The sequence below is a fragment of the Lithobates pipiens genome, unplaced genomic scaffold (genome assembly GCF_037356315.1).
Source record: "Lithobates pipiens isolate NorthernLeopardFrog02 unplaced genomic scaffold, aLitPip1_a1.2 Scaffold_10, whole genome shotgun sequence".
In the NCBI taxonomy this organism is placed as follows: domain Eukaryota; kingdom Metazoa; phylum Chordata; class Amphibia; order Anura; family Ranidae; genus Lithobates; species Lithobates pipiens.
The window spans coordinates 70422023-70438156 of record NW_027507686.1 but is presented as its reverse complement, the minus strand read 5'-3'; the positions used below and the strand labels follow the sequence as shown (position 1 = coordinate 70438156).

General features: G+C 41.0%; 1 protein-coding gene across 2 annotated transcripts in view; it reads left to right on the top strand.

The window, feature by feature from the left end:
• Positions 1-859: 859 nt before the first annotated feature.
• Positions 860-16134, top strand: part of WDR74 (WD repeat domain 74) — a 32282-nt gene continuing 17007 nt past the window's right edge. The window contains exons 1-8 of one of the 2 annotated variants that reach the window (XM_077455835.1): positions 860-995; positions 2953-3059; positions 3879-4000; positions 8017-8080; positions 10192-10335; positions 12007-12108; positions 13260-13360; positions 14860-14915. In XM_077455835.1, coding sequence (XP_077311961.1) covers positions 938-995; positions 2953-3059; positions 3879-4000; positions 8017-8080; positions 10192-10335; positions 12007-12108; positions 13260-13360; positions 14860-14915 — 754 coding nt within the window. In that variant the 5' untranslated portion in view covers positions 860-937. Of the gene's footprint in view, positions 996-2072; positions 2174-2952; positions 3060-3878; positions 4001-8016; positions 8081-10191; positions 10336-12006; positions 12109-13259; positions 13361-14859; positions 14916-16134 lie in introns of those variants that run through there. The other variant, XM_077455836.1, reaches the window with a different exon arrangement.

The following is a 16134-nucleotide window of genomic DNA, read 5'->3' as shown; positions in this document are numbered from 1 at the left end:
GCCTATTAGAGACTCTGGCTCTAATCACGTTCTTCAAAAAACACACCCTATGGGGGGCACCATAGGAATTCATGAACCCGGCATCCTGAAAGGAGAGGGCAGTGCCCATGCACCCACAATGCACGGGCCGAAACTGCCCTATCCCCATCCCAGTTATTAACCCTTAAATAAAAAAACAAAGCTGTAAGGACTGTTTCTGGTCTCGGTGTGCCTGTGCAAAGTCGATGTGCCTGGCTGTGCAGGGTGGGGGATCCCTATTTACCAGCGGCTCCTACGAGGGATGCGCTGCACCAACGATGGGACTTATTTTACTTTTCAATACGTACCTATGCTCTCTTTATTTTGGCTCAGCACACCACAGTCTGACCGGTAGGGACGAGCTCCCGCATGTTCACACACTCCACGTGCAGAGTCCGCCAGGAAGTTGACACTTCGCTACTATAATCACAGGCAGTGAGACATTGACCGATCTCTGCAGCCGCGCACTGGGGCAATGCCTCAGTGCCTGTGATTAGCACAGCGCTGCGCCGACTTCCTGGCGGGCTCTGCACGTGGAGTGTGCGAACACGCCGGAGCTCATCCTTACTGACCGGTAAGCTTCTCTTTTGGTTGATATCTCAGTGTTGGTGGCAGGTCGCCAACGCCTTGGAGGTTGGTCAAAATCTGCCATCTCTAAAGCAAAGGTGAGGTGACATGTACTTGCACCTAAGTCAGGGTGTTTAAGCAGAGACTACATGAGGAAAGGCACAGCAGGAAAGATAAGGCATTTAGAAAGCAGATAACATCCTCACAATCTGCACTACAATGATGAACGCCAACCTCACTTTACTACTCAATTCATCTACAACACCGGATCACGTGAGCACCCCATTCCCTGGCCAGCCAAGTCATGTGACTGCGACGTCACCGGATCTGATCACTGGCCTGGTGGGTAAACATGGCGGCGCCTGCACGTAACCACGTGTGGGTTGGTACTGAGACCGGTATTCTTAAAGGTAAGTGATCTTGTGTGTAGGTTCTAATCTCCTGCTGTAGAAGTAAATGAGCTGCAGGCACGAGTGATTAGGCTGCTGCCTGTGAAGCCTTCTAAGAAGGACAGTATATTGTCAGTGGAGGGATCACACTGCTCTGCTCTCTGTATTCCTCTACGCTTTTATTTTTATATATTTGTATAAGAGAAGGGCCCTCTAGTTATGACATACTTGCAGACCAGGCTGTGCGTTTGTTTCTTTATAGACCTGTATCAGCAGAACACATGTGTCTAGTCTCCATCAATCTGATACTTTGTATACTGTTGGAAAGATGAATATAATACTATCAGGGGTATCAGTTGTGTAACAAAGTTGCTGCTTCCCACTGATTTCTATTGTAAGCACTATATTGGTTACTCAGCCAAAGGGGTGGGAATGGTAAAGTACACGTTCACCTTTTCAGGAAAATATGAAAGAACAAACTGACATTGTAAACCATCACCCCTCCCCCCTTTAATCCCCACTTTACTTACCTCAGTAGGCGCTGAGCTTGTTTCATCAGATTCTGCGTCCCGTCAGATTTTCTAATGGAAGAGACATTCCGTCGCCGCCATCTTGCTACACCCCTGCACTTGTTCACAGTAAGGACACAGTGCATTAAGCAGGCATCTTGTTACACCCGCATTTTACTGTTATTTTTAACAGTAAACGGAGCTTATACAGTGAAATTCAGTATTTTGAAATCCAACTGACCATTTTTATGTTTAATTTTCAAAGCAGCGGCGTTTTGTCAGATTAGCAAACCTGTGAGATCAGCAGGCTTGTCGCTGCTTTTAAAGTTCAACATCCAAATTGTCAGACGGATTTGTTTACTGTTAAATAAGTGTGAAAATCAAGACTCTGTAGGGTGTAACACAATGTCCGCTTTCTGCCTTCACACTGTATCGTTACTGTGGAACCAGTACAGGGTGTAGCATGATGGTTGCGATGGAACATCACTTTCGTTATAAAATCTGACAAAACAGAGCTGTCGGTGCCTGTGCAGTCTAGAGTTCGGAAATGCCAGCTGTTCTCCCTATTCTCTTTGCAGTGCTTCCAGATCAAAGCAATTCTGATTGGTCAGCATCTGCACAGTGAGTCTGTCTAGAAAGCACTGCACAGAGAAGAGCAGGAATTTCAAATCACTGACGGCTCAGCATGGTGTAAGTGTTCACCATCTAATTTTATTGAAAAAGATGAACATTTTAAAGTAGAACTAAAGCCAAAACATTTTTTTAATGTTGGATAGAGGCTTGTATACCCTGACATTATTATTATTATTATTTTTTTTTTTTATGTCTGTGTCCCAGTGGGGTAGATTTTCCTTTACTTCCTGCCTCATAGCAACAACAGGAAGTGAGGGAAATCCCTGGTTGTCACCAAAAGAAGAGACTCCATTGTAAGGTGTCTCGCTATTACTGTTCTAGTGACCACTTATGGGTTTTTTTTTCACTTTAACTCTAGATTTATTTTATTACAGGTACTTATATAGCACCATCAATTTATGCAGCGCTTTACATTTATACATTTACATCAGTCCCCACCCTCAAGGAGCTTGCAATCTAAGGTCCATTATTCACATTCTTACAACCTAGGGCTAATTTAGATAGAAGCCTATGGATGTGTCTTTGAAGTGTGGGAGGAAACCCGCACAGGGAGGACATGCAAACTTCAGGCAGGTATTCGAACAGATGACTCTAATGCTGCTAGGCAGAAGTGCTAACCACTTAGCCATTGTACTGCCCTGATCAGTGCTGCCTCAGCACATATTGGTGAAAATGAAAGATCACTTGTTTACAAAATTTTCAAACTGAAACTAATAAAATGTATTTTTTTTTTTCATTTTCAGTCTTTTATTATTTATCAAAAAAATAAAACTCCCAGTGGTGAACTTTTTATACGTTGCCTATATCTATTACCTTAAAGTATATTGACATTGCAGGCATTGATTTGGTGAAGAAACAAGCGACCAACTACACAGAAGTTTCCTCTCTGGACAAGGGACAGGAGGTGAATGTCATGTGCTTTGGAGATCCACAGGAATCAGAGGTGAGAGGAGTACCTGTTCTGCCCATTAGCTAAAGCAAATTCTTACAAAATCACCAGCCCATTCCCCACCACACTCATAACAACCAGTTGTATCCTCCTTTTTATTTATTATATGGCTCTTAAAGAGGTTGTAAACCTCCATTGGTAAGTTGTGCCTCTAGATAAGCCTTTAATAAGGCTTACCTATAGGTAGAATAAATGTCTCCTAAACATGTTTAGGACATAGTTGCTGTGCACTGCACCAAAAAGAAGTGGCCGCCCATGCTGTTTTTTTCCATATCAAGAGCCGTGACTGGTGGTTCCCACACGCATGGGACTCCAGCCCGTCACAGAGCCGGAGTCTGCAGCCCCAGAAGGCAGACGGGCAAAGATGAATTTGGGGGTGGCGCAGGCTTCATTTGCAGGTAAGTGTCACATAATGTGCTAGTATGCAATACATACTAGCTCATTATGCTTTTACTTTGCAGGGGGAAAAAAATTTAAGTATTTACTAACCCCTTTATGCTCTTGAAAATAAAACTAAGCCTAAGGATCCTTTCATACCATACTGCACATAAAAAAAAAAAAACACAGAAAATGCATGTGCATTAATGCACATTTGCATGCATTTTTCTGAGCAATATGCATTATTTTGTTTTGTCACGTGGAAACCCATTATTTTTTCTATGTGCCCCTCTAGTGACCTGCATTCATCCAGTGCAAAAATATGCAGGATACTGGACACGGCATGAACGAGTCCTAAAAGTGATACACATTACATTTCCTAATGTGTTGTGTTTTTTTTTTTTCTTTTCTTTTTTTTCCATTTCTTTCTCTTAGGTTTTAGTGGGCAGCCAGGATGGAATAGTGAAAGTGTTCAACTGTGAAAAATCTAAATTTACAGAATTTCATGAATGTAGAGGAGGAGAGGGAGTATTCAGAGGACTTGGTATCCTAGACAAGTAAGTCTTCAGTATGATAGAGGAACTACTATAGTTATATTTATATCTGAAGGAGCAAGTGTATGCGTGTTTATATAACAGCAGTATGAAAATCCCTCAGCCTCCTGTAGGGGAGCTTTAGCTATGATAACCTCTATCTTGACAGGCTGCTTTAAAGTGGTTGTAAATTCCTATTGATTGTGCTTCAAATAAGGCTTACCTATAGGAACTGTAAATATCTCCTAATTGTGCACCGTTTAGGAGATATTTACTGTATATGCAGCCAGTTATGTCATTGGCGCATGCGCTCTAAAGGAACGGCCACCCATGCCATTCCGTTAGGGCCCTGTGCCCTGACTGGTGACTCCTGCACGCATGCGTGGCTCCGGCCAGTCACACAGCTGGAGTTCGCAGGCTCAGAAGGAAGATGAGTGAGAGTGGATGCAGCCTCCAGCAGTGACGACGAGGGCTACGTTTTGAAAGTAGGTTTCACATAATGTGCTAGTATCCATCACATTATGTCTTTACTTTGCAGGTCAGAAAAAAAAAGCAGCGGTTTAAATTCCCTTTTAAGGAGTAAGGGGCTTTGCAGTAATGGGAAGTGATTAAAATTGAGGTTATCCTGTATAGTAAATTGTTAATACTTATTCCTTCACTTGTGCCACTGGCCTCGGCTGTCTTCTTGAGATTCTCTAGCATCTGACACACTTCCAGGAGTGTCAGATGCCTGATCCCCCACTGGACATTGTGGTTTGATTTTATTTATTTTTTTCCAGCTCCCTACTGGCAAGATTCACTCTCTCTCTGTTTTCCCTTGTGAAAGAATAACCGGGGCGGGCGTGGTGAAACACTGGAGACCTGGGCCGCTGCTTGTGTGGAAGAGCAGCAGTCTGAATCTCTAATGTGAATTAAAAGGAATAATCCCTTGTGCTATCAATGAATAAATCTAATAGCTAAATGAAAATTGCAGCTAGACCTAAAGTGTTCACAGTGCACGAATAGGTGAATAATATATAAAAGTGATCAGCGCAACTTTCTCAATATAGGATAAATAAATAATCTACACTACCTAAATTGATGAATAGGTGTCTCCTATGTAAAATGGATCTATTGTTCAAAATACACAAATGCATGTGTGCAAAATAAGCAAAACTATATCATACAGTTGCTGATTTAAAGTGCAAAAATATGTAAACACTATTTAATATTGCAGGCAAAGTGAAAAGTCCCAGATAATTACATACTATAGGATTACACAGCAATGTTAATGATGCGGTGTGAAGATGCAAATTATATATATATATTATAAGTTTTAATTTTTTGAAAAATAGTCTGCTATATTTATATTAGATAAATGAATGATGATCTTAAACGGAATGTTCAATAAGACCTCTTTTGTGAAAGCCATTCAGTGCTCACTGGACTCGCCTCAGTAAGAAGTATATACAGCCTTAACAATGCGTATAGCTGGAGGACATCCACGAGTGCCTTTTCATATGATATGCTCCAACTGTCAGTGATGGCTTCCGGGATCTCAACGTGCTCATTCACAAGGAATAAAAAAGAAACACCCATAGTGCAAAGATGTATAAATGAACTAATTTATTTAATGGTTAAGTGGGCACTTGCAAAGAAACAGATTAAAAACTGCAGAAATGTAAACACACGTCATTGCAGACGCCTCTTGCGTCACTTCCGGTTCATAGATCTCCGGCCACTCCCTATGCATTACATCATGACACGTGACTTCATCAGGGGAAACCCTAATCTCTAATGTGCTGCCAGTACATATTTTAATTCTTGCTGCAGTGCTTGGCAACTAATATAAACCTAAAAGAATTGCATATTACTGTATATGCAGCCTTATGGCATTACAGTAATACTTGCATAGGTTTCAGTTATGCTTTAACAAAATATAATGCTAACATGAACTCAGAGGACCTTCATCTGGCTTTTATAAAAATAAAAGAACTGCAGCCATGACGTTTAGCGCGGCCTCCCTTGCACCCAACTCTAGCCAGGATTTCTGTTTTTCAGTGCCACCACCTTACATTCAGGTACCAGCCGGCACTTCCTGTTCACTCACAGCTGGCCCCCCTGCTGAAATACTACAGCGCCTGGGTGAGGTTGAGCCCTCAGGGAAGTCTGTCCTGAAGCATCCGTGGGCATATATGATGTGATATGCCAGAAGGCTGTGGATGCCAAGGGCTACTTCATCTTTGACAAGGTGAGGTAAGAGGAAGTGGCAGCAAGCACCACCAATAAATGTACTTGCTACCCTGAAAAACATAATCGCTTATTTACCACAAACAAATATCAGAGAATACGTTGTGAAGGTCTGTTTTAAAGTGTCTAAGCTAAAACTTTTTCTGTAATGTGCCTCGGGTAATACGACTTTATAACTTATTTCCCAGTAGGGACAGTGTTTCCTGGGAGGTGTCTGTTGCCATATGGAGCCTCGTAGCACTTTATTCAGTTTTTGATGAAGGCCTTGTGTGGAGGCGGTGATTGGGGTCATTGGGAATTGTTTGGAAGGTGTATGAGAGCTTTGGTAAAATGTCCACTTTTATCAATTTTAATAATGTTTCGAAAGTCTATTATGTTTTTAAAAAATTGTAGGTTTTCCTTGTGTAGTAGCAGCAGTGGTAATTTTAGGTCTCTTAGGCAGTAATAAAATTAGGTAACCAAGTTTCTTTGAATTCTTTCATAATTGGGAAGATGGAGATCAAAGGGGATGTGATATACTGTGTGTGTGTGTGAGAGATTTATAAAAAAATAAATGCTGCAAATACCTAATTCACTGCCGAGATTGGGATCACATGACTGGCCAGTTTTCTCCTTTCCTCCTGAGAAATGCATTGGGCGGAGCAGAGATTCTTCTGCTGATGTCAGTCTGGAGGAGAGAGCTGGCTGGTCATGTGATTGCAATCTCAGCTCTTACATGAGGTATTTGCAGCATTTATATTTATAAATCATTCACAGAGGGGGACACTGCAATAAGAGACAATGCTGATGGTGTATACAGGTTAGTGTTATGAATGTAGCAGGAGGGGAGGAGGACACAGGAGAGCAGACATGATACACCGTGGTCAGTTTACAGAGGAATGGGCAGAAAATGGCAGGATCAGCCAGGTTTTTTAGGTGTTACAGGGGCCAAATGACACAGGGCAAGCACTGTGTCATCTAACTTTCTTTTAAAGGAGCAGGATCCTTATTTTAATTTTTTTCGCTTGCACAGCTTGGATTCATTGAATGAGTTTACCAACATTTTTAATATTGCACTATATACAGCCTTGTACTACATAACTAAGCTCCATTTCATGCTTAATAAATTAATTAATGTATTAAATAGAAAACTATCTTTAGATAGATTTTTACTCAAAAATAATTTTTATTAAAATGTAATTAGAATTTGATATTTATTTATTTTTTCAATTATTGATTTTTATGCACCCTGCTTTTATGTGACTATTAGGATATCCCCTATCCTGGAGGGCAGCAAGGCTAAAGAAATCATCCCTTAAGTAATAGACCACCAGGACATCACACTTATGCGCAAGAGTATTTGTTTGCTGTTATGTAAAGGCAACCCACTTTCCCACTCCACAGATGCATATAACTTGATCCAAAAACTGAGACCTCCAGTGATTACATCCAGCGCCGCCACTGTCTCTCTCCTGACCACATTGTGTATTATAGCCTTATAAACTTCTGTGAGGCCATCTCTGCTTGTCTCTCTGGCCTTGGGACACAGGCTCATAGAAGTGGGACTGTAATGCGCAGCTGCACCCGGGACAGGGAGACTTGCTTTGCTAGGTGTTAACAAACGCCTGAGGCTGTGACTGTCGTATCGAGGTAAACATGCATCTGTGGAGCGGGAAGGTAGGTTAAGTTGACAGAAAAGGGGCAAAAAATGCACTTTATCTTAAAGTGCACTTACGCTTTAAGGAATGATGTTTCTTATTCATCACATTTTAAAGACCCGTTTTGCGAAGTAAGACACTATTTACCTTTTTTTAATATCTTTTTCATTACAGTGGCATCATTACTTGTGTAGAGTCTGGACTTTTGAAAGTATGGAGAGAAGGATCATCTGAAAATGTGAGTGGGACTTGCTGTTTGCTGTTGAGAAAGTTTAAAACTGAGCACCAGGCAAATGGCTAAATACACAGATGAAACACATCATAAAAAAAAAAAAAAAAAACTATCGCTAAATGATTACATGCTGTTCATAGTCGCTATGAGATTCATTTTCTGAATTCTGCAAAGAAATTGGTTGACCCTGCTGTTCTCTTATCTTCCTCTTTCCATGTACCCAATTTAGCTAGGGATTTCGCAGAGTAGTGTTGGCAGCTCTCCACATGCTCTGTTTTCAGTGCGTTTCATTCTCAGCATTTCCTCACTATCACATTTGAGCAGCCCATGTGTATGTGTAGCGTCACACACATGAGCGTTTACACAGTGGTAAATGACAGCCCGCTCCCTCCCTCTCTCCACCTCCATGCCCACTAACCAGCTAAGCACAATGGCGGTGGAATATTACATATAGGTTGATAGAGGCTTCCCCTCCCTCTTTTAATCTAAGGCACAGGCTGGTGGGGAAATCTGCCCACACCATGTTATTGCCAAAAAATAACAAATATTTGATTTCAAATATATATTTATATGACAAATTAAACTCTGTTTTATTATTTACTTTTACTCAATTCCAAAGGCTGTGGGTTGTCTTTTTCCCCAAAATTTGACCAGTAGCAGAGGATGTAAAATTAAACAGTGTGTGTTTAGTATCACTTTGACATGCCAAAGGATTTGATTTTTTGTGTACATCTGGCCCTGAGACTTTCCCAAATATGCCACACAGTACAACCTTGTCTGTCACTGTGGAAGATCAAATGTTTCTCTTGAAGCTCTTGTCCCTCCCCCAACTTTTCACTGGTCAGTGACAAGGGAAAGTGAGAGAATGAAGAGCTCATCTGCCTGTTACTCTGCTGTCGGCATGCTCTGTTAGCACATGAGCACTACAGCACAGCTGACTGGTGCTGATTTTCCCTTTACTGGTCTGAGCTCTGCTGTACAGGGACTGCAAAAGGCTGGCACTAAGTAAAAAAAAACTCATGAAGAAAAAAAAACACATTTGGTGATATATTAATGTCTCTTATCATTGCCTGGCATTCATTTTTAATATTTCTACTCTGTTTGAATTTTTTATGTTGTAATTTAAACTTTAGGCAATTGGTAAATATTTTATATTGTATGTAAACTGACATACCTGTCAAAATATCTGTTTAAATATATTTTAGCTATTTGTGTGATACAGGAATCGCATATCCTTGTTTCCAAATTGCATTTCATTACTGCATTTAAACAAATGGCTAGATAATCTGTAACCAGCCTGCAATAAAGGCTATGAAGGAGCATCAGCACACTGATGAGGTCATTACTGTTCCCCATTATGGCAGAAACTTTCCACTGGTAGCACTATGCATGCTACTAGAGCTTACTTCACTCACACTGTTGCCCCTCTTTCTACCATTCTTATTCAGGGAGATGATGTGCAGAAAAGTTCACACAAATAGATGTAGTGATTTTGTAAAGAATACTTAATTGCATTAAATTGTGCTTTTTATGTCATTCTTCGTTATTTCCAACAACACTATTTGTTTGGTAGTCACACTTCAACTGTTTAACAGATGCAGATGTTGCATACATCTAAAAGGCATTTTACAGGTTTTTACTCTTCAGTGTTGGCTAAGATGGCCATAGGTGGTCAGCAGGGACCGGCCGAGATTCGAACCATGTATGGGCAGGATGAATATTCCCAAGTTGATCAATCAGCCTGTTTGGAATTTACATGCGATTATTGGTAACTGCTATTCTTGCCGCTAGCAGTAATCACTGTGTTCTCCCAGTGGGGACGCCAGCCCCAACCTGGGAGAGCACAATGGCACAGTTGATTGGGAAATCAAGCTGACTGTGTCGATGACTGTGTTGATGGGGGAATCAAGCAATTTTCTTTCCTGCAACCCACAATAATAAGATCAGAATGCAGACACTTGTCTCGTATTTTTCCCCATTGTTGCACTATATCACCTGGCCATGGTGCTGACCCAACACGCCTTCTGCAGCAGAGATTTTCTAAATTTGACCTTTATTGGTTGTAGGTGCATTGTTCTTCATGACTGGTATTTAAAGAGTAAATATCTTTGTTTCAGCTTGAGGTGCAGGTTGGTCCTGGAGTTGCAAAGATGCGGCAGTGTGATGCTCATCGTAACAAAGTTGGGACTGGAGGAAAAGAGAATGACCTAAAAATTTGGGATTTGCAAAGAGCAGAGGAGCCTATCTTCAAAGCCAAAAATGTAAGTTAGCCAATGTATGAGAACAGCTATGAAAATATTGTTATGCAGAATGTTGACTGTGTGTCTCACTTACCTTGCCCTTGGGTTGCACTAAATACAAATTACAGAGATAGTTAAAGGATGCCAGCCTGCTTTTGGATTAGAACAGATGTCTTAAATGGCTTTGTATGGACATCATGTAGCCATATTTAGGGCTTGTATTGATCGGATTTGGGCTTGTGTCCATAGCATCATTACCAGGTGCATGTGAACTGCTTCAATTAGGTTTTGTCCATTGACACGGGCCTTTCAATTTTCAATTTTGTATTGGATATGTGTACTGCAACAAGAAAGCACTTCCCTGGTTTGGTCTGAAATCATATAACCCATATAAGATGCCGCTTTTTTTTTCTGCTTTGCAAACTAATACATTGAGGCTTATTTAATAAAGGATTTTCAAATGTTCACACAATAAATTGGGGGAAGAAAAATTTAAGTATACAATCAATTGAAAAGAAGATCCACATTTAGCTTTTTTTATATACATATCATAGGTATGACATTCATCAACCTTTTTTGTTTTTTGCATACGTTTCTAAGTAGAATGTATGCTTTCTAGAATAGATACTATTTTCATTCTTAAACACTAGCCCATGAGCTAATACTGAGTAAGCTGGTTTGTTAAATCATGACTTTAACCACTTCAATATCGGGCACTTAAACACCTTCCTGCCCAGACCAATTTTGAGCTTTCAGCGCTGTGGCACTTTGACAATTGCGCGGTCGTGCTACACTGTACCCAAATGACATTTTTATCATTTTTTCCACAAATAGAGCTTTCTTTTGGTGGTATTTGATCACCTCTACGGTTTTTATTTTTTGCGCTACAAATAAAAAAATACCGAAAATTTTGAAAAAAAAATGTTTTTTTTTTTTGTTTCAGTTTCAAAACTTTGTAAATAAGTAAGTTTTCTCCTTCACTGATGGGCGGCACGGATGGGCACTGATGGGTGGCACGGATGGGCGGCACAGATGGGCACGGATGGGTGGCACTGATAGGCGGCATTGTATTGTTATACTGCACTAATGGATGCCAATCAGTGCCAAACAATAATGCATGCCAATCAGTGATGCCCATTGTGGGCACTGATTGGCATCCATTGTGGCACTGACTGGCATCCCTGGTGGTCTAGGGAGGATTACTTTTGCTGGGCATTCCTGGTGGTCTGGTGGCATCCCTGGTGGTCCAGTGTGGGCATCCTCGGGGGGGCTGTGCTGATAATCGATCAGCACAGACCCCCCCCCCTGTCAGAGGAGCAGCCGATCGGCTCTCCTCGCGTCTGACAGACGCGAGTGAGGAAAAGCCGATCACCGGCTCTTCCTATTTACACTGTGATCAGCCGTGATTGGACACGGCTGATCACGTGGTAAAGAGTCTCAGTCGGAGACTCTTTACCGAGATCGTAGTTGCCGGGTGTCAGACTGACACCCCGCAAAAACGATCGCCGCGATGCGCGCAACAGCTCATAATCCTGATCACGTCATATGACGTCCGATCAGGCTTAAGCAACCACTTTGCCACCGTGCATTGCCTATAGGGCGGGCGGCAAGTGGTTAATTAAAAAGCAGTATTATGATCTCAGAAATTTCTATTGCAAACATTCAAATGTTGCTATATTTTGTTTCACTTAGGTGAGGAACGATTGGCTCGATCTCCGTGTACCTGTGTGGATTCGTGACTTGGATTTCATCCCAGAGACAGACAAAATCGTCACCTGTACAAGCTATCATCAAGTAAGTGATAAATCTCTCAGATTTTATTTCGTGACCATAATTTAAAATATTTAATTGTGGTTTGCGATGACTGCATAGGGTCCTTTATTTTAGAAGAGCTATTTATCTGTCTTCTAAAATGGCTTTAACTAGGTTCGTACAGCCAATGCTTTTCCATTCACTTATATAGGCAGCCTGTATTCAGCTTCACACTACCCCAAAAGGATAAACTGTATGGGACTCGAAATAATGCTTCAATAATTAGACATACAGGCTTTATAACCAATGCACAGGGGCATACCTAGAGCATTTGCACCTGGGGCGATCCTATATCTGTCGCACATCTCTTCCCCCCCCCATGACGTTAAAATGTAAAAACACCCCACTGTGCCCCCTGCATACCTCTGCATCCTTCAACATCTTTGTCACTACTGTGTATCCCCTCTCCACAATGGCACCTGTGCACCCCTTTACATTACACAGCACCCTGCATCTCTGGACCCCTTTTACATTACACAGCACCCTGCATCTCTGGACCCCTTTTACATTACACAGCACCCTGCTTCTCTGGACCCCTAATAAGTCACCAGGAGTTCCGCTGCAATCTTCCCATTGATTGCAAGCAGGTGACCAATAGATTACATCCCCAGGAGAGCCATCCTCATCTATCATGAAATGCTTCTGCCCTGCATGCAGAGTGACACAGGGAAACAACATTCTAAATGTCTAATCTGTTCCCTGCTGGCTCTCCCCTCCTGTCCACCCCAGGTGCTTGAGACATCACATGGGTTAGGGAATGGCATCCCAGAACAAGATCTGGAAGAAAAATGCATAAAGGACACTCTTGATTCAAGTAAAAAATACACATGGGGGGTTATTTACTAAGGGCAACTCCACTTTGCACTAAAAGTGCAAAGTGCGCTTGGGAGTGCAGTCACTGTAGATGCGAGGGGGAAGGAAAATAATAAACAGCATTTTAGCTTGCACATGATTGGACAATAAAATCAGCAGATCTACCCCTCAGATTTACAGAAACTGCACTTTGCACTTGTAGTGCAAAGTGGATTTGCCTTTCATAAATAACCCCCATTGTTTTTTGTATTTTAACAAAATTGGTTTAGCATAAAGTTCAACTTTAAGCAGTGCTTTTACTGATGAAATCTCTCTACCAGGTTAGAGTATATGATCCCAATACTCCTCAAAGGCGGCCAGTTCTGGAGGCTTTATTTGGTGAGGATCCACTGACAGCACTGAGCATTACTCCAGATGGCAGGTACTTTTATTTTTATTTTTATTTTTTTTTTGCAATGAGCTTTGTTTTCCTGCAGCACTGTAGCATATTTCTCTGTGACACTGAACTTTGAGTCTGAAAGAAGAAAAAACAGTAAAGTTGAACTGTTGTTATTGTAGTTTAGAAAATTAAGGAACAGACTGACTTCTCGCACCAGAAAATTAATTATATATAAACCCCATTTGTGAAATCTGGCTTAGGCACATACATCTGTAGTGTTTACTTATCTCTCTCCAAAGCTCCACGTCCTGTGTCTTTCTGCTGCTCCGTTCCTCTGTTATCAGCATGATAACTTCTGACAAGTTTTCTGACATAGGAGATAAAGACCTTTCACACGGGACGGATCCGTGATGATTCACCCCGTGACCATACGCTTGCTCAGCGGGGGATCGCTCTGTCGATTCCCCCGATGAGCAGGGATGGACCTGTCAGAGCGTCACCCGATCCGATCCGCAGACGGAAAAGTAGGTTTTTCCTCCGTCACACTTTTTCCGATCGGAGTGGGTCAAATGTCAGCTGACATCTGACGCTCCATAGAGGTCTATGTAGTGCAGGGGTCTCAAACTGGTGGCCCTCCAGCTGTTGCAAAACTACAAGTCCCATGAGGCATTGCAGGGCTAACAATTACAAGCTTGACTCCCACAGGCAGAGGCATGATGGGACTTGTAGTTTTGTAACAGCTGAAGGGCCGCCAGTTTGAGACCCTTGATGTAGTGTCTGTTCAGGTCCGCCTAAAAAAACAAAAACGATTGTCGGTGTGAAAGAGGCCAAAAGCAGCCGGAAATTTGTGGGGTGGATATATATATATGTGTGTGTGTGTGTGTGTGTATATATATATATGTATATATATATATATATATATATATATATATATATATATATATATATATATATATATATATATATATATTATAATTTGAATTATGGGGATAATACCTACTCCATGTGGATAATTAACCTCACTCAGAACTGTTATAATATGCTTCTAGATAGTTGCTGTCAGATTGCTTTTCTCATTGGCTTCTTTAGAGCTGCACAATTCTGGCTACAAATTTTTTGCTTGGAATAAAGATCACGATTCTTGCGGCGTAACCTCATCTTTCACATTATACAAAAAAATTGGCCGAACTTTACTGTTTTTTTTAATTTCGAAGTGTATTTTTTCACAAAAAATTGCGTTTGATAGACCGCTGCACAATTGCAGTGTGACATAAAATATTGCAACGACTGCCATTTCATTCTCTAGGATCTCTGGTAAAAAAAAATATATATAATTTGGTTCTAAATAATTTTCTAGCAAAAAATACTGATTTTAACTTGTAAGCAAAGGGTTTAGTCTTTAAGTGGTTGAACTGAACTCATTTACAGACAGACGTTTGTCCCTTTGATCTAAAAAGAATTAAAAGATCTTCCATGAACCTTTAATTTTTATTTGCGTGTTTAAAATAGCTTAACTTGGAACTCTTTGCTTCCCCATACAGGTCTGTAGTGGTTGGAAATTCTCATGGTAACATGGGTGTAATTGACTTGAGGAAAGGTAAGGATTTTTAAATTAAATGTATGAGAATGTTATGTTTTGTTGTTTTTTTTAATCGTACTTGCCTAGGTAGATGCAGCAATGGTTTCCCACTGACTCTAAGACTGAGAACCAAAGATCAAACCGCAGAGTGCTCGGTTCTCCGAGCTCCCTGGGCAAAGAGCTGGTGACTGTCAATCAGCGGCTCTCTGCTATTATCGTGGTCTTTCCCGAGCTGTGATTCACAGAAGTACAGCTAAACGAGCTTTGGCTGTACTTCTCCTTTCTCCACTTCCGGACCACTGCACGCCGATGTACGTCCTTATTTCGAGGACGGCTATCATTGTTATGGCAGCAGCTAGCTGCCATATCCCCGGTAGGCCTGTGTTTGGCCGGCGGTCCGGTACAAGATAAAAGTGGTCTCTGCGGCGGATTTGCTACGAGATCACTTTTATCGCGGCTCCCGCCACGATCCAGTGCCCTCCGTTGCTTACCGGAGCCATCGGCAGCAATGTAGGCAATCGGATCCCTCCCCGTGGCTATGCATGGAGATGAGTGAGGGGAAGGTGACCCTCACCCGTCTCCATTTTTTTTTTTTTTTTTTTTTTTCTTCATTTTTTAAATTACAATTTTTTTTATTTTTTTTATTTCATTTTAGTGTAAATATGAGATCTGAGCTCTTTTTGACCCCAGATCTTATATTTAAGAGGTCCTGTCATGAGGTATCACCGCAATCATTCGAGTAAGAGCAATAATTCTAGCCCTAGACCTCCTCTGTAATGCAAAACATGCAACCTATAAACATTTTTAAATGTCACCTATGGAGATTTTTAAGGGTAAAAGTTTGTCACTATTCCAAGAGGGGGCACAATTTTAAAGTGTGACATGTTGGGTATCAATTTACTTGGCGTAACATTATCTTTGACAATATAAAAACAATTGGGCTAACTTTACTGTTGTCTTATTATTTAATTCAAAAAAGTGTAATTTTTTGAACAAAAGTGAGCTTGTAACACCGCTGTGCAAATATGGTCATTATACATTTGGGGGTTCTACGTAATTTTCTAGCAAAAAAAAAAAAACGTTTTTAACTTGTAAACAACACATCTAAAAAAAAAAAAAAAAAAGGCCCGGTCCTTGAGTGATTAAAGAACAAGTGTACTCTTAGAATACCAAAGCTCTATATCAAACTAAATAAGGTTTATTTTCAAATATATTGTCTGTTTTCTTTCTTCTGCTG